The sequence below is a fragment of the Rutidosis leptorrhynchoides genome, chromosome 11 (assembly GCF_046630445.1).
Source record: "Rutidosis leptorrhynchoides isolate AG116_Rl617_1_P2 chromosome 11, CSIRO_AGI_Rlap_v1, whole genome shotgun sequence".
In the NCBI taxonomy this organism is placed as follows: Eukaryota; Viridiplantae; Streptophyta; class Magnoliopsida; order Asterales; family Asteraceae; genus Rutidosis; species Rutidosis leptorrhynchoides.
The window spans coordinates 42,335,870-42,360,031 of record NC_092343.1 but is presented as its reverse complement, the minus strand read 5'-3'; the positions used below and the strand labels follow the sequence as shown (position 1 = coordinate 42,360,031).

The 24,162-nt window shown below is 32.4% G+C and overlaps 1 protein-coding gene across 3 annotated transcripts; it reads right to left on the bottom strand.

Moving 5' to 3' along the window:
* Positions 1–207: 207 nt before the first annotated feature.
* Positions 208–17,238, bottom strand: LOC139877653 (probable receptor-like protein kinase At5g59700). Of its 3 annotated transcripts, XM_071865080.1 has the most exons (3): positions 16,192–17,238; positions 831–907; positions 211–315 (listed from the first exon to the last, which is right to left on the bottom strand). In XM_071865080.1, exons 1-3 carry the CDS (start codon positions 17,101–17,103, stop codon positions 285–287), a joined length of 1,020 nt encoding a protein of 339 aa, XP_071721181.1. In that variant the 5' UTR covers positions 17,104–17,238; the 3' UTR covers positions 211–284. The 3 variants fall into 3 exon arrangements, with proteins under 3 accessions (XP_071721182.1, XP_071721181.1, XP_071721183.1); XM_071865081.1 differs by lacking the exon at positions 831–907 and having other exon boundaries at positions 208–315; XM_071865082.1 differs by lacking the exons at positions 211–315; positions 831–907 and adding an exon at positions 8,869–8,997.
* Positions 17,239–24,162: the final 6,924 nt, after the last annotated feature.

Here is a 24,162-nt window from a genome sequence, read left to right as displayed (position 1 = left end):
AGTTTTAATGACCCGTCAGAGTACACTTGACGACCATCGTTATCTTGGTCCCACGGCTTGATCATAACTCTAAATGTATTTAATAAATAACCTTGCATTCTTTATTTAAAAATGATTTCCTATAAAGGAAACCTACCAAAATATGTAAGTTTAGAAAAACCATACATAAATACTTAACCAAAAGTTGACCAAAACAAAGTCAACAAACACCCACAATTTAATGTATCAAAATAGAATGCAAGTTAATGTTTAATAAAAGCTGTCATCATAAATATGCAGACTCTCTAAGTACAGCGGAAGCAATCAATCATGAACCTGAGAATAAAACATGCGAGTAAACTGTCAACAAAAATGTTGAGTGAATTATAGGTTTAACATTGCAAACAATATTTAATTTAAACCTTATAACATTTATGTTTGAAAACATAAAGACTCATTTTGGATTATATGCTTGAAAATATATAAAACATTATCCCATTAACCCGTGAGCCACCTGGTAATCACTTAACAACTCCATACCCTTAACAAAACCAATATAAAAATATACACTGAACATGTGTATCTTCTAAAATACGAAGTACTAATACATTCCGTCTGTAACTGCTAGCGCGACTAGCACGAAATGGGGCTGTCAGGCCCGATAGATCTATCCATAGGATTCGCGTTCACAAGTAGAAACCAGTGATTAAAATTACCAGATTAGGGAATATTTTCGTTCGACTCACAATGAATAATTTAAACCAAATTCCACTTGTGTCCAATATGTAAAATAAATCGCATGTATTCTCATCCCAAAAGATTTAAAATAGAAAAATGGGACTATAACTCACCTTAACATAAATGAAGCAACAACACAGTAGTGCGAACAGCAAAAGATAAAGTGATCAAGAATGACCACAATGCCGACCTATAAATAAAGCAGGTCGATATAAATAACTAACTTAGGTCAAGTCTTAGTATGATAACTATAGTACTTGTTGCAAATAAGCATAGATCATCACTCGGTATGATTCGGTATGATCGGGACAGCGTATAACACGTACTTTCTATTTTTAGAAAGTTTCTATTTTAGGAAAGTTTTTATTTTTAGAAAGTTTCTATTTTTGGATAGTTTCTATTTTTAGAAAGTTTCTAATTTAGAAAAGTTTCTATTTTAGGAAAGTTTCTATTTTTAGAAAAGTTCTATTTTTGGAAAGTTTCTATTTTTAGAAAGTTTCTATTTTTGGAAGGTTTTTAACTTAGGAAAGTTTCCTTAATTAGAAAAGTCAACAAAAGTCAACTGACAGTCAAAGTCAACCGAAAGTCAACTCAAAAGTCAACCTTGGTCAAACCTAGTCAACATTGAAATTAAAGTGTAAATTATATTAATAATATAAGTTATAATGTTATTTAAAGTCATATTTGTATAACCATGTCATATCATAAGTTTAGTTAAATTAAAATGAATTATCAAGTTAACATAAGTTTAAATGATATTATAGATATAACATAAGTATTTAATTAATTAATTAAATATTAATCATAAGTATTATTAATTAATAATAAATTTTTAATCATATCACAAGTATTATTAATTAATAATGAATTATTAATCATATCATAAGTATTTTAATATAATTATTAAACCATAAGTATTTAATAATTAAATTGTATTATAATTAAATAATAACTAAGTCTTATAATAAATAAATAAATAATTAATCTGTATTACAAGTCTTGATATAATAATCTCATAACATAAGTTTAATACTTATCATAAGTATTTTTCATTAATAATAAATGTATTATAAATCATAAGTTTAATTATATGAATAATTAAATCATAAGGTAATTATTAAATGATATAGTAAATATATATCATAAGTCTTAACTAAAATTAATTACTTTTTTATCATAAGTAATTTAATTATATTGCAAATCATTATTTATAACATAAGGTTCAATTTCATAACCATAAGTTTAATTAAAAGTTCGTCGGGTCATAACTTGAGCCTCGGGTGTCGCTTTTTGACGAATTTTATATATATCCTCATCTAACAAACTAACCCGACACCTTAGAACACTCAAGAATATCCTAGGGTCAGTTCATAAGTCGTGACCTACGGCCATTAGCCAAGCATATTCATTAATCCGTTTTAAATCTTGTTTTAGCCATTTCGGGTGATCCGTGGCTCGGATTTCGATGACCCGAACATGAATGTTCGTCCAATCACCTATCCTAACCCAATGGTACACCCTAGAGGCTCCACAAATGGTCACAAAGTCGAACCCCAACTGATCATATTCGTTTTTACATTTTAATTTCATCAAAACACTAAATCAAGCATAACTTTTGATCCGAAACTCGAAATGATATGAATCCAAAGCCTAAAATTATTGTCTTGATGAGAGGAACTCATCTAAACACTTTATTTAACCAAAAACCACTGTTAAGTTTACTGATTTTAAACAAAAAGGCTGCTGTTCACTTTTGATCAAACCGAAAACATACATAATCGAGCATTTCTACGCATCAAATCAACAATACAACAACATACAATTACTATAGCATCAAAATAAGATCATAATCAGTAAAAATAGATTGAAATGATATATCTAGGGTTTGTGATTATAACCTAATCAAGAATCAAGAAGATGAAGCTTGTAGATCGCGAAAAGGAGAATCCGTTTATGCAATTAATTTTGAGAGATGATGAATATTTGTATGATGATTGTAGATGGCCAAAATACTGATTAGGGAGAGGTAGAAGGCCTAGTAGGGAGGAGAAGAATAGAGAGCTTTTTGCTAGGGTTTGAAAAATGAAAAATGACTAAATGAGATGCAAAATGAAATGTAAGTGCATATTTTTGAAATGGATGGGCCATGGGGAGTAATTCAGCCTATTTGGCCATGGGGAGTGGGCCCCACTTCTCAAACTTTATTAATTGATCTTCTGATTTGGCCCGAAAGTTCAAACGAAGCCCGGTTCTCGAAAACACTGTTACGCGATTAAATCTTCGGAGGAATAACGCACTCGCGAAAAATAAAATATATAAATACTATATATATATATATATATATATATATATATATATATATATATATATATATATATATATATGTATATATATATATATATATATATATATATAATCATATGATATAAAAATATCATAATTAAAATAATTTGGATTCAAAAATCTCAAAAGTCTGACCGTTGGTTTGAAAATCGAAAAGATTCGCCGAATAGAAATCCACGACGCGTAGAAACGTACAACTTTAAATACGAATACAAATATTCATATAACACATAATAAATAATATAAGTCATAGAAATGATGTGGCACGTATAACAATTAACGGACGTTAAATAACAAACGGTAAAAGATAACGGAAAAAGTAGGGTCGTGACATTAGTAACTTAACGTAACGGAAATTTCGTCCCGAAATTTAAGTAGGTGCAGGGGTTGACTCGCCATCTGAGAACAAATGCGGGTACTTCTGCTTCATCTGATATTCACGTTCCCAAGTGAACTCGAGCCCGCATCTAGCGTTCCATCTAACTCGGACGATAGAAATTTTACTCTGCTTGAGCGTCTTAACTTCTCGATCCATACCAACGAGCTTATAGCTCAGTGGTACCCGATGCCTTTGATCCCTGGGCCCACAGTGGGGGAAGCTTTGATCCAAGTAAGGCGCAAGTTCGATTCTCAGTCTGGGCGCCCCGCATGGAATTATTTCTCCCTCCGGGGGGAAATTTGTGAAGTGTTTTCGGGGGTCTAGCTAGCTGGGGTAAAAATCGCCTTGCCGTCACTGTGGTACCTGGGAGGAGGTACTTTGCCGGCACAGGTCTCTTTCGGGGTGGGATTGGTGGGTGCTACGCCACACAGGGTTAGCGTGTCCCTGCCAACTTACACGTTTTGATCCAACTTCTCGATCCATAATTTCAACAGGTTCCTCAATAAAATGGAGTTGTTTATCAACATGAAGTTCATCAAGAGGAATGGTTTCATCGGCCTCAGCCAAACACTTCTTCAGATTAGATACATGAAAAACATCATGAACAGCGCTAAGTTCTTGTGGCAATTTCAAACGGTAAGCCACGGGTCCAACTCTCTCAGTAATCTCAAACGGTCCAACAAATCGAGGACGTAACTTTCCCCTCTTACCAAAACGTACCATACTTTTCTAAGGTGATACCTTCAACATGACACAGTCTCCAACTTGAAATTCTAAATCTTTTCTTCGAACATCTGCATAACTCTTTTGCTGACTCCTGGCGGTTCTTAACATTTCTTTAATCTGTACGATCTTCTGGGTAGTCTCATGAATAATCTCTGGGCCTGTGAGTTGAGCATCCCCAACCTCATTCCAACAGATAAGAGACCTACACTTCCTACCATACAGAGCTTCAAATAGTGCGGCTTTAATACTTGCATGATAGTTGTTATTATAAGAAAATTCAGCCAGTGGCAAATATCTATCCCACCCATTACCAAAATCAATCACGCACGTTCGCAACATGTGCTCTAACGTTTGAATGGTCCTTTCACTCTGACCATCCGTCTGTGGATGATAAGCGGTGCTCATATCCAACTTTGTTCCCAAAGCTTCCTGTAGAGACTGCCAAAACCTCGATGTGAATCGACTGTCTCGGTCTGAAATGATAGATACAGGAACACCATGTCCTGAAATAATTTCCTTCAGATACAAACGATATATATATATATATATATATATATACACACACACACACACACACATATATATATATATATATATATATATATATATATATATATATATATATATATATATATATATATAATCGGCAAGAAATGAGCTGACTTTGTGAGTCGGTCAACAATCACCCAAATGGTATCATAACCACCCACAACTCTCGGTAACTTCGTAATAAAATCCATTGTAATACCTTCCCACTTCCACTCGGGAATCTCAGGTTGTACCAGAAGTCCGGACGGTTTTTGATGTTCAGCTTTAACTTTAGCACAAGTCAAACACTTAGCCACGTAAGTAGCCACATCAGCTTTCAAGTTAGGCCACCAATATAACTCCTTAAGATCATGATATATCTTCCCTGAACCAGGGTGGATAGAGTACCTAGACTTATGAGCTTCATCTAAAACAAGTTGTCGCAAATCACCAAATTTCGGAACCCAAAGACGTCCCGCAAAATACCGAGTACCTTCTTCTCGTACTTCTAACTGTTTACCCAAGCCTCTCATCTTTGCGTTTGCAAAATTCTCCTCCTTCAAGGCTTCTTGTTGTGCCGCAAGAATCTGCCATGCGAGGTTTGTTCAAATAGTCATATTCAAGGCTCTAAACCTACGAGGTTCAACTCTCTTTTCGACTTAAAGCATCAACCACAATATTGGCTTTTCCGAGATGATAAAGGAGTTTAAAATCATAATCATTCAACAATTCAACCCATCTTCGTTGTCTCATATTCAACTGTTTTTGATCAAAGATATGTTGAAGACTTTTGTGATCAGTGTACAATGTACATTTGACCCCACATAAGTAATGTCTCCAAATCTTGAGGGCGAACACAACAGCTCCCAATTCTAAATCATGGGTTGTATAATTCTGTTCATGATTCTTCAACTGACGTGACGCGTAAGCAATGACTTTCTTTCGCTGCATCAAAACACAACCAAAGCCCTGACACGAAGCGTCACAATAGATAACAAAATCGTCATTATTCTCAGGTAGTGATAATATCGGAGCGGGAGTTAACTTCTTCTTTAGAGTTTGGAAAGCAGACTCTTATTCACTCTTCCCCTCGTAGTTCTTCCCCTTATGCGTTAGAGCAGTCAGAGGTTTCGCTACTCGTGAAAAATCTTGAATGAACCTTCTATAATAGCCTGCCAAACCTAGGAACTAACGAATCTGAGTAGGAGTCTTCGGAGTTTCCCATTTCTCAATTGCCTCAATCTTGGCAGGATCAACTTGAATTCCGTGTTTACTAATAATGTGCCCAAGGAATTGAACTTCTTTCAACCAGAACGCACACTTAGAAAAATTTAGCATACAGCTCTTCTTTTCTTAACAAATCAAGCACTAATCACAAATGCTCTTCGTGCTCTTGATCACTCTTGGAATAGATAAGGATATCATTGATGTAAACGATAACGAATGTATCCAGATAAGGGCTACACACACGGTTCATGAGGTTCATGAACACTGCAGGTGCGTTAGTCAATCTGAATGGCATAACCAGAAATTCGTAGAGACCATAACGGGTTCGGAAAGCAGTTTTTGGAATATCAGTTTCTTTAACGCGCTATTGGTGATAACCAAAATGAAGATCGATCTCAGAATAAATGGACGAACCTTGAAGCTGGTCAAACAGATCATCAATTCTCGAAAGGGGGTAACGATTCTTATCAGTAAGCTTGTTCAACTCGCGATAATCAATACACAATCGGAACGAACCATCTTTCTTCTTAACAAACAAAACAGGGGCTTCCTAAAGGGACGAACTAGGACGAATGAGATACAGTTGCAACCAACGAAGGAAGAAATATATAGAGTAGTCATATCAGTGGTATAGATGTTTAAGGCAATTCCTTCAAAGGGGATAACGAGGATCATGGACTTCAAAGTAAATTTTCATTACATTTCCGAAAGGAAGACGTATGAAAGGTGTGATCTTTCAACGAGAGTGAACTTCCTTGCACAATAAGCGAGGCAATCTAGGATTCATCCTTATTCTTATATTTATGTGCGGATGAACAGAAACGTGAATCATGGGTTATAAAGAATGGTCGACTCCAGGTGAGATGAATCTCCAAAAATGATTTCGTGCACCTCAAAGTATTGAATCCTAGGATTGATGTTTACGAGGGTGTTGCGTTTAGCCTTGAATATTGAGAGTAGAAACTTCTCAAACATTCTAGTGTAATATATATCCATGATACCAACTATAACAACAGTTGGGGTAGAAACCCACCCAGTGTCTTTTCTATAATAGGGCGACCACCGAGTGTACCTCAGAAAATTGATTTATCTGTCCGCGTTTCGGCCATGTCCAACCATAAGAGGGAAAATTTAATGAGCGCAAAGACTTTTCAACAAATTTTATAAAACCACCATCCAAATTGGCGTAAGAGTTTTTATCAATGGACTTAATGGTAAGTTTTATCCTTAAACACAGGACAAGAAGAACTGTGACCCAAACACATGGTATAGTAATTGCGAAATTTTTAATATAATCAATCAATGAAGCTTTGAAAAAAAATTTAAACGTTTGATGTGAAAACATAAACAGAACGAAGTTCTTAGTAAATTTAGAAGTATGTACAAAGTGTACCATTTTATATAAAACAATTTGACTCGGTTAAACAACTCAATAAAGGAGTGGTTTTAAAATAATTTTGAACGTATAATTAAGTATGTACTAACCAAAATAAGTTAAGGTAAATTTATTTATTTGATTTTATACGTACATATGTGATTTTATAAATTGCATACATGACAGAAAATCTTACTTCTATTTGTCCATAAATCTCATGAGGACCGCCCAATTAAACAAATGTGTAAAAATTCTGATGATAAGCAGGGTATTCGTATTTCAGAGGTTACGAGTTGAAGTAAGATCATAGAAGATCGAGTGAAGGACTTGAATCGTCGTGCGAAATTTGACCAACAAATGTTACGAGGTCATGAAAACCAATGAGTTAAATGTTGTTTTGACTATTACCAGGACATAAGTCCTTGGGCCAAAACTGTTCATGTGCGAAGCTGTTGCTAACAAGTAAGGTATGAAGGATAAACCATGAGATAGGTAGTTTGGTTAAAACGAGTTTCTCGTATATCAACAAATAAGAAAATGAGTATTTTCCTTACTCATGTAGTAACATTGGAATTTCTGAATGAGTGGTGTAAAAATTTTCTTTGACTCGCTTTCTATTCCTCATGTCACAATATTGAAATTTCTATATGAATTAACGTAATATAATCCCGTTGGCCAGACGCCATTATATTTCACTAATTCATAGTTCCATTCCAATAGCACTACATAAGGTCAGGACACGTGGTCAACCTCGAATTTTAACACAATTTTCTTTAGAACGATTTCTTAAACAGTGTGCTAAGGATAGCACAAAGAGACAAAAACATCAAAAGTAATGAATAAGAGTAACGATGACATAAAAATATCTTTGAAGTATCAAGAATCTTTAAATGTCAAGAATGACGTTTTTGGTTCGCAACCCAAAGCACAAAGCCACAACGGCACAAAGGCACGTAATATAACAAGAATGTTATATACCTAAACATAATAGCTGACATTGAAATGCCGAGCCTTTAGAAGTCAAGAATGACATCTCGCGTAATATAACTCAAACGTTATATACATAATCATAATAGATGACATAGAAATGTCGAGAATTCCAGAAGTCAAGAATGACATCCCTCGGTTTCACTAACCGAGGTGTTCTTATAAAAGATAAACTCTCATAAGAGTTAGAGGATACATTTAATTGGAATGGGAGTTCCTCCCGAAATCAGAAGATAGAAGAGATGTATGTATGGTAACAATATACCTACCTATAGGATACAAATAACCACATATAATAATACGCTATAGGTCGGGCTGTAGACTAGACTCACTAGTGCACCCTATGGACTCGGGTAACGACATCAATGCAGCCTAATTCCCTACAACCAAGGCTCTGATACCAACTTTAACGACCCGTCAGAGTACACTTGACGACCATCGTTATCTTGGTCCCACGGCTTGATCATAACTCTAAATGTATTTAGTAAATAACCTTGCATTCTTTATTTAAAAATGATTTCCTATAAAGGAAACCTACCAAAATATGTAAGTTTAGAAAAATCATACATATACTTAACCAAAAGTTGACCAAAACAAAGTCAACAAACACCCACAATTTAATGTATCAAAATAGAATGCAAGTTAACGTTTAACAAAAGCTGTCATCATAAATATGCAGACTCTCTAAGCACAGCGGAAGCAATCAATCATGAACCTGAGAATAAAACATGTGAGTAAACTGTCAACAAAAATGTTGAGTGAATTATAGGTTTAACATTGCAAACAATATTTAATTTAAACCTTAAACATTTATGTTTGAAAACATAAAGACTCATTTTGGACCACAAAATTATATGCTCGAAAACATATAAAACATTATTCCATTAACCCGTGAGCCACCTGGTAATCACTTAACAACTCCATACCCTTAACAAAACCAATATAAAAATATACACTGAACAGGTGTATCTTCCAAAATACGAAGTACTGATACATTCCGTCTGTAACTGCTAGCGCGACTAGCACGAAATAGGGCTGTCAAGCCCGATAGATCTATCTATAGGATTCGCGTTCACCAGTAGAAACCAGTGATTAAAATTACCAGATTAGGGAATATTTTCGTTCGACTCACAATGAATAATTTAAATCAAATTCCACTTGTGTCCAATATGTAAAATAAATTGCATGTATTCTCATCCCAAAAGATTTAAAATAGAAAAATGGGACTATAACTCACCTTAACGTAAATGAAGCAACAACACAGTAGTGCGAGCATCAAAAGATAAAGTGATCAAGAATGACCACAACGCCGACCTATAAATAAAGCAGGTCGATATAAATAACTAACTTAGGTCAAGTCTTAGTATGATAGCTATAGTACTTGTTGCAAATAAGCATAGATCATCACTCGGTATGATTCGGTATGATCGGGACAACGTATAACAAGTACTTTCTATTTTTAGAAAGTTTCTATTTTTAGAAAGTTTCTAATTTAGAAAAGTTTCTACTTTAGGAAAGTTTCTATTTTTAGAAAGTTTCTAATTTAGAAAAGTTTCTACTTTAGGAAAGTTTCCTTAATTAGAAAAGTCAACTGACAGTCAAAGTCAACCGAAAGTCAACTCAAAAGTCAACCTTGGTCAAACCTAGTCAACATTGAAATTAAAGTGTAAATTATATTAATAATATAAGTTATAATGTTATTTAAAGTCATATTTGTATAACCATGTCATATCATAAGTTTAGTTAAATTAAAATGAATTATCAAGTTAACATAAGTTTAAATGATATTATAGATATAACATAAGTATTTAATTAATTAATTAAATATTAATCATAACATAAGTATTATTAATTAATAATAAATTTTTAATCATATCATAAGTATTATTAATTAATAATGAATTATTAATCATATCATAAGTATTTTAATATAATTATTAAACCATAAGTATTTAATAATTAAATTGTATTATAATTAAATAATAACTAAGTCTTATAATAAATAAATAAATAATTAATCTTTATTATAAGTCTTGATATAATAATCTCATAACATAAGTTTAATACTTATCATAAGTATTTTTCATTAACAATAAATGTATTATAAATCATAAGTTTAATTATATGAATAATTAAATCATAAGGTAATTATTAAATGATATAGTAAATATGTATCATAAGTCTTAATTAAAATTAATTACTTTTATATCATAAGTAATTTAATTATAATGCAAATCATTATTTATAACATAAGGTTCAACTTCATAACCATAAGTTTAATTAAAAGTTCGTCGGGTCATAACTTGAGCCTCGGGTGTCGCTTTTTGACGAATTTTATATATATCTTCGTCTAACAAACTAACCCGACACCTTAGGACACTCAAGAATATCCTAGGGTCAGTTCATAAGTCGTGACCTACAGCCATTAGCCAAGCATATTCATTAATCCGTTTTAAATCTTGTTTTAGCCATTCCGGGTGATCCGTGGCTCGGATTTCGATGACCCGAACATGAATGTTCGTCCAATCACCTATCCTAACCCAATGGTACACCCTAGAGGCTCCACAAATGGTCACAAAGTCGGACCCAAACTGATCATATTCGTTTTTACATTTTAATTTCATCAAAACACTAAATCAAGCATAACTTTTGATCCGAAACTCGAAATGATATGAATCCAAAGCCTAAAATTATTGTCTTGATGAGAGAAACTCATCTAAACACTTTATTTAACAAAAAACCACTGTTAAGTTTACTGATTTTAAACAAAAAGGCTGCTGTCCACTTTTGATCAAACCGAAAACATACATAATCGAGCATTTCTACGCATCAAATCAACAATACAACAAACATACAATTACTATAGCATCAAAATAAGATCATAATAAGTAAAAATAGATTAAAATGAAAAAGCTAGGGTTTGTGATTATACCCTAATCAAGAATCAAGAAGATGAAGCTTGTAGATCGCGAAAAGGAGAATCCGTTTATGCAATTAATTTTGAGAGATGATGAATATTTGTATGATGATTGTAGATGGCCAAAATAATGATTAGGGAGAGGTAGAATTCGGCCTAGTAGGGAGGAGAAGAATATAGAGCTTTTTGCTAGGGTTTGAAAAATGAAAAATGACCAAATGAGATGCAAAATGAAATGTAAGTGCATTTTTTGAAATGGATGGGCCATGGGGAGTAATTCAGCCTATTTGTCCATGGGGAGTGGGCCTCACTTCTCAAACTTTATTAATTGATCTTCTGATTTGGCCCGAAAGTTCAAACGAAGCCCGGTTCGCGAAAACACTGTTACGCGATTAAATCTTCGGAGGAATAACGCACTCGCGAAAAATAAAATATATAAATACTCTATATAATCATATGATATAAAAATATCATAATTAAAATAATTTGGATTCAAAAATCTCAAAAGTCTGACCGTTGGTTTGAAAACCGAAAAGATTCGCCGGATAGAAATCCACGACACGTAGAAACGTACAACTTTAAATACGAATACAAATATTCTTATAACACATAATAAATAATATATTATTACTAAAATAATAATATAAGTCATAGAAATGATGTGGCACGTATAACAATTAACGGACGTTAAATAACAAACGGAAAAAATAGGGTCGTGACATTAGTAACTTAACGTCTACAATTTTTTTTATTACTCACCATTAATATCTTTTTAATTATATATTATATTTGTTATATGTTATCATTATATAATAACTCTTGTATAAAGCATATATATATATATATATATATATATATATATATATATATATATATATATATATATATATATATATATATATATATATATATATATATATATATATATATATATATATATTTATCACATGTCATTATATTAAATATACAGTATAAACAATTTCAATACTTAAAATGTAGATGTTGATTATTTTCTTACTCGGATAATATTTACGGGGTAATATATGATTTATTATATAAATATAAAAAGGCAATAAAGATAGAAACGATATAGGGAATATTTGAGTTTTTTATTTCTCCATAACTTTCAAATACAATTGATAATTTATATCTAAAAACTGTAAATGGATTCCATAAATTTCATTTTTATGCGTATCATGAGGCGAATTTGGAAAGAGATCTTTGACTACCGATTTGAAAATATGGAGTAATATTATAATTTATATAATCTGTAATCTATACATATATATGTAAATCTATGTGTATATATTAAATTATAATTAATAATTAATTGAATTTAATAACAAAATGACACCTAAGCAAAAATGTTTTTGGTTTATATATATGTATAGATAGATATTGTTTTGACTGCCCGTGCATTGCACGGTGGGTAAAATAATCGTGCAAAATTAATTAATTTTTTTGAACAATTACTCCATATTATTGTGTGTTTTTGAGTCCGCGGTGTTGACAAATTTTAAAAGTGGTGTTAATCATGGATTAATCTAAGGGTGACAATAAAGAAGTGTACTTTGTTGCTTATATATATATATATATATATATATATATATATATATATATATATATATATATATATATATATATATATATATGTGTGTGTGTGTGTGTGTGTGTGTGTGTGTGTGTTTTTTCAAATGATAACATTGTCACATTAAATATTTGTGAGAACACTTGTGGGTCATTCATTATTAATCAATAATAATTAATTAATTAAATAAATAAAATTAATTGCACATGTGTAGTAAATCGTGTAGAAAAATTTAATTTGCAGTTCATATTAGTATATAAATATCGATATAAAAAATAGAAAAAGTTACGGTATTACAAATTTAATGTATAGAGTTGAAAACTTACGAAAAAAAATTAAAGTTACGGTTTGAAAGTTGTTTAGGGAGTTTACTATCCATTTCAAATTGCTAGGTCAAATACGTTGATAATAACATTAATTAAATTGATAATTGTAATTAAAATAAGATTAATTGTACTAATTACATGTCGGCATGGATGAATAAAAAGCTGGCATATCAGCATCGAAAGTTATAAAGTTACGGTATTGCAAATTTTAATATCGAATTTTAACTCAATTATATTTTACCACATCATCACAACACTCCTAACACACACTAAAACCCACACTAAACCCACACCACCAACACTCCACACAAAAAACTCACACATCATAATCATCAAAATAGTGCAAAAAAAAACTCACACCACCAACTCACGCCCATAACCACTACAAATAGTCTAAAAACTCCAAAATCACATTATTATTATTATTATTATTATTATTATTATTATTATTATTATTATTATTATTATTATTATTATTATTATTATTATTATTATTATTATTATTATCTACAAACCATAAGCATGATACGCTTTTTCAACTTTAAAAATAAAAATATAAGAACAAATATTAGTTGATTGTGTTATACACGAAATATCGAAATTGGAATATTATTTACATTTACAATATATTCAATAGAATGTACAACTTTACTATTCATTCCATTATAATATTAACTTAATGGTATTTTGATCTTTTTGCTCTATTAGATATTTCTAGAACACACTTTTAACTACAGCTTCCAGACTCTTCACTTCACCCTCATGTAGCACTATTCATCAATAGTAATCAGCGGTATTTTCGTCATTTCACTTCTTTTTTTTTTTATCTCCAACGATAAAAGAAACAACTTTCGTAAAAGAATCAACCCTTCAATGTTACCAAAAGATGTCGAAAAAAATTCTTTTTACAAAAAAATCAACTATTCTTCCTCAACGATAAAAGTGACAACTTTCATAAAAGGAACAACCCTTCAATGCTACCAAAAGATGTCGAAAAACATTTTTTTTACAAAATAGATCAACTAACTTTAAAAAAAAAGAACGCTAAAAGAAGCAACTTTCACAAAAAGAATAACCCTTCAATGTTAGATGTCGAAAAAAATTCTTTTTTACAAAATAGATCAAGATTTTATTTTTAACTCGCATTTAAAACGGAGCCCCCGGCGCGAAGCGAGAGCTCCACAACTAGTTTATATTAAAAAAGTAATAATAAGTCATGCAGCATAAATTATAGAAAATTATGGAAATAAATGGACAAGCATACTTAACTCCGACTCTAAAATACACACATATAAATTGATGGTAGCTTGTATGAAAAATATAAACACTCAAACTGAAGTATCATAACTTCATTTAGTTATGACAACACCTAACTTGCAAAATTAAACAGTATGTCCTTATTTTTGCCGTATCGTGCAGTTAACATACTTTTGGGTAGAGAAACGAGAAACTTGTTCCGATACCCTCAATTGCGAAATTTTGTCTGATTATGTTCTCTTATGGACAATTTGCACATGAATATTGGGATAAAATGCAATTTTGATTATGATTTAAGTGATACTTCAATCAAAATTTTATCATCCTTTTCGAATCAAATTTGTATATAAACTTCTTTTTTTTGTTGCAATTAAGTATAACTAGTTGTGGAGCCCTCGCTTCGCGCCGGGGTCTCCGTTTTAAATGCGAGTTAAAAATAAAATCTTGATCTATTTTGTAAAAAAGAATTTTTTCCGACATCTAACATTGAAGGGTTGTTCTTTTTGTGAAAGTTGCTTCTTTTAGCGTTCTTTTTTTTTAAAGTTAGTTGATCTATTTTGTAAAAAAAATGTTTTTCGACATCTTTTGGTAGCATTGAATGGTTGTTCCTTTTATGAAAGTTGTCACTTTTATCGTTGAGGAAGAATAGTTGATTTTTTTGTAAAAAGAATTTTTTTCGACATCTTTTGGTAACATTGAAGTGTTGATTCTTTTACGAAAGTTGTTTCTTTCAGTGTTGTAAAAAACGGAAAAAACGGGGGTGTAGACTGATTTTGGAGTGTCCCGTCCCGTTTATACATAAAACGTTTGAAAAAACGAAAATCGGCCAAAAAACGGTCAAAACACGGTCAAACACGGTCCGAGACGGGAAAAAACGGGTTTTTCTGATTTTTTTCAAGTTATTTTTTTTTTAAATTAAACGCTGTGCTATTACTTAGGGTTCCTTTTTTTGTGTTTGAAATATTGAAATATTTAAACATGTGTGAAATGCTTATGTTTGGAATAATGTAATGTACAATATATATATAATATATAACATTTTTATTTAAAAGTCAACGTTAGTCAACATCCGTCTAGACCTCCGTCTCGACCCCGTCTCGACCCTTTTAGGACCCGACCGTCTCAACCCCGTATCGCGTCTTTTGCAACCTTGGTTTCTTTTATCGTTGGAGATAAAAAAAAAGTGAAATGACGAAAATACCGCTGATTACTAGTGATGAATAGTGCTACATAATTTTGTCTTTTAGAAATTGATGAGGGTGAAGTGAAGAGGTCTGGAAGCTGTAGTTAAAAGTGTGTTCTAGAAATATCTAATAGAGCAAGAAGACCAAAATGCCATTAAAATTGATGAGGGTGAAGTGAAGAGGTCTGGAAGCTGTAGTTAAAAGTGTGTTCTAGAAATATCTAATAGAGCAAGAAGACCAAAATGCCATTAAATTAATATTATAATGGAGTGAATAGTAAAATTGTACATTCTATTGAATATATTGTAAATGTAAATGTAAATGTAAATGTAAATTGTAAAGGTAAATTGTTAGATTGTTGATTTAAAGCACATCTTTTGTTTGCGTAGACTTGATTTAAAGCACATCTTTTGTTTGCGTAGACTTGATTTAAAGCACATTTTTTGTTTGCGTAAACTTTTACTTTTCAAATAGTGTAAATGTAAAAGATGTAATATAATATAATATAATGTGAGGGTGAAATAATATATTATTATTATATTATATTATATTATATTATATTATATTATATATTATTCAATTCAAAGCGTTTTATTGAAAGAAAATAAAAAATAACATAAACTAAAGGACGTCTTACTTGTAATAGCTCTACTTTTGTAAATTGCCCCAAAAGTTTCATCGCATGTGGGCGTAGTGATGGATCCTCGTGTAAGCAAGAATACGCTGCTTCTGAAAAGACTTGGAATGGTTTGGGAGTCAATTGATTCCATAAATCAGGATGAATTATATCCTTCAATGTTCCGTTTTCATAATGAAATTTTGCGAGTGGAGCTAACAACGTATTCTCTTCAAATGCTTTCCTCCCACACAACAATTCGAATATAACGACGCCAAGTGAGTAGATATCCGACTTGTGATTCACACCTCCATACTTCTCAATGGCGGGGTCTATATACCCGCGTGTGCCAATAGGTTCCGAATTCACAACTTCATTCATTCGTTCTTTTGAATGTTTGATGGAATATTCAAATCCAGATAACCTAGGCTCCCATTTCCCATCTAATAAAATTGTGGAGCTGTTAATATTACGGTGTATAATATAATCATCTTTCAACTTTTTATGAATACCGTGTACTGCCCAGCAAACGTTTTCAGCAATATCCAATCTCTGGCTCATATCCAGTGTTAACGGGTCGCTTATATATCGTGACAGACTTCCCTTGGGATAACGATGGTTTATGATGATCTTCTCGCCTTTTTCGTCACAGAATCCAATCATTTTGACTATAAAATAATCCACCTGCAAACCAGAAAAAGTAGAAAGCGTAGAAACCTCAGTCCAGAACTCGACGTCTCCGCGCCTATTTTTAGGATCTAACCTCCGAGCAGCAATTTTAATCATCTTTCCGTCATGCTCAAGTTTCCCTCTGTAAACTTTACCAAAATCACCTTTCCCGATGATATTTTTATCAGAAAAGTTGTTGGTTGCATCTAGTATCTTTTGAAGTGGGATTCGTAAGTGATCAACTTCTGTGATTGCAGATGCCATATTACTATTAATCAAGTGAAGAAGAACAAAAACAAAGGGTTACAATAATCTATAAGGAGAAAGTACGATTTGAGTAGAGAAAATGAAAGGGGAAAAGTGATGGATCCAAAGGTGAACAGAACAAGATAGAGAACAAAGGGGGTGCATTTTATTATACAAACTCTTGCTCGAATATATTGAGTTGGTAAAGTTGTAAAGTAGCTCTCCTTTAATCGCTTCAACTTTTCATTGTTTTGATGAATTATTCTTCAATTTATTTATATATTCTTGTTTTTCACCAAATAGAAAAGAAAAAAAAAAGAATTTAATTTAGGATATATATTTTTTGCTTTATTAATGATGGTATTTTTAATATTTTTCTTAGTGTTACTTGACGTTAGTGGAGATTCCAGAATTATGAGTAAATAGGGTTTCGAAATTTTTTTCAGTACTAATTATATGCGAATGCTATTTTAGTGATAGTTTACCTTCAAAATTTCAAAAATATATCGGGTTCGAGTAGTTAAATTTTGTGTTATTCTATACACTTTAAAGGAAAAACTATAAATTTAAAAAATATATGGGTTCTATAGTTAAATTTAGTGGTGTTATATAGAATTTATAGGATAGTTTTCTACTAAAAAATTTCAAACTAGTAGTGTCACGTGATTCACGAACTTATACGTAGATTCGTTTGATGTCATTACATATTGATCTATACATAAAACTTATTTTTGTGTGTGTGTGTGTGTATATATATATATATATATATATATATATATATATAGTGGTAGGATCAAGAGGGAAGTAACCATTCGGGGGGAAGCGGGGGGAAGCAAAAACTTTTTTTTTTCGTTTTTTGAAAAAACATTGTTCACGAACATTATAGATGAGATGAAAATATGAATATTTAGTAGAGACACTTTGTGATAAATATTTTTATTTTGGCGGGAAATCGCCCGAAGAAGTAATATATAACAATTATCGTGTTTTTCGAGCGTATTTTGAGGTTTTAGCTATTGGGGTTTAGATATTAGGGTTTAGATATTAGGGTTTAGAAATTTAGAGTTTAGGGTTTAGATTTAGGGTTTAGATTTAGGATTTAGATTGAGTTTTTAACACGAACGGTTTAGAGTTTAGGGTTTAGGGTTTAGGGTTTAGTGTTTTGGGTTTATGGAATAAACCCAAAACACCAAACCCTAAACCCTAAACTCTAAATCGGGCTAAATTTTACTTCACAAAACATGGAAAAAAACGTTCATATTCTTCACGAACAATATTATCTTGAATGTTATTTTTGTCGATCGTTTTTCCGCCTAAATAATAACATTCATCACGAAGTGTCTCTTCTAAATGTTCATATTTTTGTGTGATCTTGATGCCGGAAAAAAAAAATTCAAAAAAAAATGAAAAAAAAATAATTTTTTGCTTCACCCGCTTCCCCCCGATTGGTTACTTCCCCATTGATCCTGCCCCTATATATATATATATATATATATATATATATATATATTATATATATATATATATATATATAAACTACAAAATATATAAAGCAATGTGTTTTTTGTTGTTGTTAAACTCGTAGCAACAGTCATTAACTAGATGTGATAAGACATGTCGCAAAATGTCTCTAGTCGATAACATTAGCACCACACATGATATATGTAAAACCAAAAGCAACAAGAAATGACCCGGCCACATTGAAAATTCCACTCTAAAAAGTCGAAAAGCACGTACATTATTGATTACCGACAAATCAAAAGCATACGCGTTTTCAATTATGTAAACTTTAAGTCCTTTTCATTTCCAAAATGCATTCTTTCATTAGTATTTCATAAGTGCTTCTATTTAGGGTTTGATATTGAAATTTTCAGACCGAGCATTAAGTTCTTCTAAAGGGGTCACCCTGTTTATAATACCATTTATGATTCCATTGCATATATGACCATACATTTAAGAAGATCGAATACGTATGGTTAAAGAGAGCTAACCCAAATTGAGTAGAAAGAAGCATAGTGGTCAAGCGTTCCGCAGCGCGAAATGTGGCCTACTACACTCGTGCAGTTCCTTTTTACATATTACGCATTACTTTTGTTTTGTGATTACATAGTGTTTGATGGGTATTGGTTGTACACATTAGTAGCTACATGATAAAAGCATAATATGAAAATAGTGTCGGCTTCGATGACCTGCATGTGGGTTGCATGTTGGTTATAGGGTTTGAATGTCGGGATAAACCTTTGAATCGTGTAGTCACTTTCACAATAAAGTATTTCGACTCTATACATATATATTGCCTTAGAGTTAGAGGAAATCTTTATTCGGGATAAGACAAATGAACAACTCTAATATAGACAATTAAATTTGGAAGTCAATAACAAAGAGTTTATCTATATTGTGAATGATCAATTTTTTCATCATTTAGAAAATGAGACAAACACTTCTTACTTATAGAGAATGAAAGGTTACACCGTTTGATGAAAAAATGTCCATGAATGGGCATACTTTTTGGCTAAAAGGTAACAATGAATGGTTCACCTTTTATGAAGAGTGACACCAATTCTTAATAGTTGTGTCTTTTGGTCAAATAGACACTAACTAAACAACACAACATTTTACATGAATTAATCAAGTATGCTTATACAAGTGTGCACTCCGCACTCTCTTAACTCGTATGTGAGCGTAACTTGAAATCCCCTTATCTCAAGTAAATCAACTTATTACACGAAATGGTCGATGACACTAAAGTCACCAACATTATTACATGTCAAATGTTGTTGAGTGGCCAATCGTTTGGATATCCGGAGAAGTCTTTTAAGTATTTCTGGGATAACCTCTGAGCAGACACAACTTGTTAAAATTAAAACACTAGATTCCCATTAAAAAGTAATAACTCTATTTAACGCATACGCATTCCATATGCCCTTGTAGCCAAATCCACACTGCTTTATTGTTGATCATATATCATCCCTATATTTATTGACTATGTACTGATCATGCATATCAAATGTTTTTAGCATTTCAGATGGATTTTTTTTTTTTGCAAAAAATCGATAACATATAACGGATTCGAAGATCGAACAATACAAATGATACATCGGGATATCCAAACATAGGCTAAACAAACGACATAATAACAAATCCTAACCAAACGGCCCACCAACAAGGTGAAAAACACACACTTTGTTAAGGACCTGAAAATGTCTAAACACACCAACAAACGGATAAATAACAAATGCACAAATAAAAACAATAAATAACCGAGCGAAAGCAATTGGGAGAACGTCGATCAACATCGCAACAAACAATAAACCATCAAAATACCGGAGCCACAAAGCAAACCGAGTCGTCTCTTGAATAGACCAAATCGAAAGCACCGCCAAAAAGGAAGACAACTCGCACATAGAATCACATCAATCAACCTTCAACCACCACAGATCCGCAACACCGCCACCAGACCACCCCGAGCCTCCACCGCAAGCAGACAAAACCTAACAATCACCGGTTACCACCACCAACATGGTGGTGGACCACCAGCAACATCAAGCATAAGGACGTGAGGTGAAAACTATACGTGAGCTGTCACAATCACAAGGACAACTCATATATAATTATCTAAATTATGCGCCTTTTGAAATCATGATTGGATAGACTATATATTGGTAATTGGTAAAAAAATTAATTTTGAATAAAACGTACTTGAAGTCAATTGAAAGCTTTTTCATTGCAAATTCTGGTACTTGCCCCCGCCCACTTTGCCCCCGTCCATTTTGCAACAATCCTCAGTAAAACATCATATGAATGATAGTGAAAAGTACAAACATACATAAACAAAGATATCTTACCAGGTAGTATTCTAAAATTGTAGCTGTTTGGTTATATATATTAATGAATTAAAAAAAAAAACGGTAACATTCATTTGATTTATAATAGTAATTTTTTTAATCAATATTTACCCCCAACTAAAAATACAACTCATTACACAACCATTTCATCTGATTTTACGATCATTTCATAAACTTGACTACCATTTCATACAATCTTAACCATTTCATAGAATCTTACCATTTTGCAAAACCATTTCATCGAATTTTACTAACATTTCATAAAATTTAATAAAATGATAATAAAAGAATTATTGGAGAATTTGATGAATGTAGTTATATTTATAATATGTGTTGGACAATAGTCCAAATATTTGACAAATCATTTAGTAGCCAAAATGAAATTGGCTTTTGCATGGTTGAAGACTTTTTTAGCTTATTCATGTGCAAGTTGTAATTCAAAGAAAGAAGGTTGAAATTCTCTTCTTTCTTTGCACATGTCAAGTTGGTTGTTGATGTGGTAAAGTTTGATTTGTTTTCCTACAAGTCAAAGAAGGTAAGCAACAAGTTGCTAAAATTGTCAAAGTAAAGTGTATGCATATATGTCTTCATCTATAAATAGGTGATCATGCATAAGGTGAAAGGCATCCAAGAGTGGGATCAAGTGATTCAAGTGAGGATCAAGTATCACAAATGATAAAACATAGTTGATAGAATTTCAACGGAGTGTGTTTATTTGTGAGGCCGAGAGTTTATTCTTGTTAGGATTGTAAAAAAGTGTACGGAAAACTTAGATTTTATACTAAAATCTAAGGGGCTTGGGTTTGGGTTTAACTCATAGTGTACTTTTTCTTGTACCGAGATCTTTTATATTATAAGAATAAAGGGAACTCTTTGGGGTGGACGTAGGCAGGGTTTTGCCGAACCACGTTAAATTGTCGTGTTATCAGTTACTTTATTTTGCTTTCTTTTATTTCTCGCAAGTTTGTCTCAAACAATTATATCCTCGCTTCCGATAGTGTGGGTGCGTTAGGCAAATTGTTATAACAAGTGGTATCAGAGCGTATCCAGGTTTATCGGATTTTTTTGTTTGGAGATGGCGAGAAACGGCGGTATGCAATTTAAGGTGGAGCCATTTGACATGGCGGATGACGATTGGTATATTATTGAACACATGGATGTGTTTAATGGGCTGGTTAATCAACTTGAATAAGTTGAGGTTTATATGGAGGAAGAAGATAAGACCCTTATTCTTCTTGCCTCTCTTCCCAGTTCGTATGATATTATGGTCACTACTGTTCTTTATGGAAATGCTAATGTAAAGATGGAGGAGGTAGTACCGGTAATCTTATCACAAGATAGGAGACGAAGATCCAGTGACCGTTTTGAGCATGGGTTTGCTATGGTTGGTCATGGAAGGGGAAGGCTTGCCGAGAAAAGATCTGGTGATAAAAGTAGGTCCAGATCAAGAGACGGAATGAAGGGTATCCAGTGCTTCAAATGTCAGGAGTGGGGTCACTTCAAGAAGGACTGTCCACTTTGGAAGAATGGTGAATATAAATCTAGGGGTTCGTCGGTTGCAGTTGCAGTTAATGAATCGGTTAATTTGGGAGATGTTCTCACAGTCTCCAAAAGTTCTACTTCTGCTCAAGATGAAGGATTTTAGATTCTGGTTGTATGATGCATGTGTGTTCCAAGAAAGCTTATTTTGATAAGCTAATATTAAAGAAGGCTGGGGTGCTGACTTTAGGTGGTGGATCGACATGTGATGTTGAGGGTGTTGGCATGGTGAAAATAAAATTGTTTCACGGAGCTGCTTACACGCTTGGTGGTATGGCGTACGCACCAATGATGTACAAGAATCTAATTTCCTTATGCGTGTTGGATTCTCAAGGATACGGTTATTAGGCCGTAGGTGGAGTTATGAAAATCACACATGGCGTGAAGGTCCTGATGAAGCGAGAGAAGTATGAGGGTTTATATCGTCTGGTGGCGAGTACAAAATGTACTCGTATCTTGAAGGTTTAGAAAGCGTGCACGCGGGAAACGGGCCGGGAACATGTTGGGACATGTTTGACCAAGGTAGACGATGGTGAGAAGGAAAAACTTACTGTGGTAGAAGAGGTGTAATGTGTAGTGACCCGAACTTTTCCATGTTTATATATAGTAATTGAGATTGATATTTATATGATTAAATGTTTCCAACATGTTAAGCAATCAAACTTGTTAAGACTTGATTAATTGAAATATGTTTCATATAGACAATTGACCACCCAAGTTGACCGGCGATTCACGAACGTTAAAACTTGTAAAAACGACATGACGATATATATATGGATATACATATGGTTAACATGAGATTATGATAAGTAAGTATCTCCATAAGTATATTAACAATGAGTTATATACATATAAACAAGACTACTAACTTAGGGATTTCGAAACGAGACATATATGTAACGATTATCGTTGTAACGACATTTAAATGTATATATATCATATTAAGATATATTAATATATCATAATATCATGATAATATAATAATTTAACATCTCATTAGATATAATAAACAATGGGTTAACAACATTAATTGAGATCGTTAACTTAAAGGTTTCAAAACAACACTTACATGTAACGACTAACGATGACTTAACGACTCAGTTAAAATGTATATACATGTAGTGTATTTAGATGTATTAAAATACTTTTGGAAGACTTCAAGACATATATCAAAACACTCATACTTAACGAAAATGGTTACAGTTACTTTCCCATTCTTTTCTTTCATCAAGAATTCTAGTAGTATTTTTACCCGTATTATACACAGCTTCAAAACGTACTTACTATGGGTATATACCAATAGGAACTAGCATGGGATTCCACTCTTGATTATGTCATGTATGACTAATAAATTTTAACTTCTACCATGAGCTAGTCAACTAACTAGAACTCCTTTTAACCCCACTCACCACTCACCAATTACCACTCATCATTCACTCCATTTCACTTCCAATTCTCTTTCTAATTCTCTCTCAACACACCCACACTATTATGAACGTATTTTTCCAGTAGTTAATCATCATCTTCATCAAAAATCACTTCAAGAATCAAGCTATAATCATCATAGGAAGAACACTTCAAGAACACTTCAAAAATCCCTTCAAGTTTACTAATTTACTTCCAAGCTTTCTAATCCATTCCAAGTAATCATCTAAGATCAAGAAACCTTTGTTATATACAGTAGGTTATCTTT

Coding starts and splice junctions, on each gene's coding strand:
- LOC139877653 (XM_071865080.1), bottom strand. CDS start 17,103: ATGGCATCTGCAATCACAGAAGTTGATCACTTACGAATCCCACTTCAA. Junction 908..16,191: donor CAAAAGTAGAGCTATTACAA/GTAAGACGTCCT, acceptor CTTTATTTATAG/GTCGGCATTGTGGTCATTCT. Junction 316..830: donor GTTGCTTCATTTATGTTAAG/GTGAGTTATAGT, acceptor TTTTATTCTCAG/GTTCATGATTGATTGCTTCC.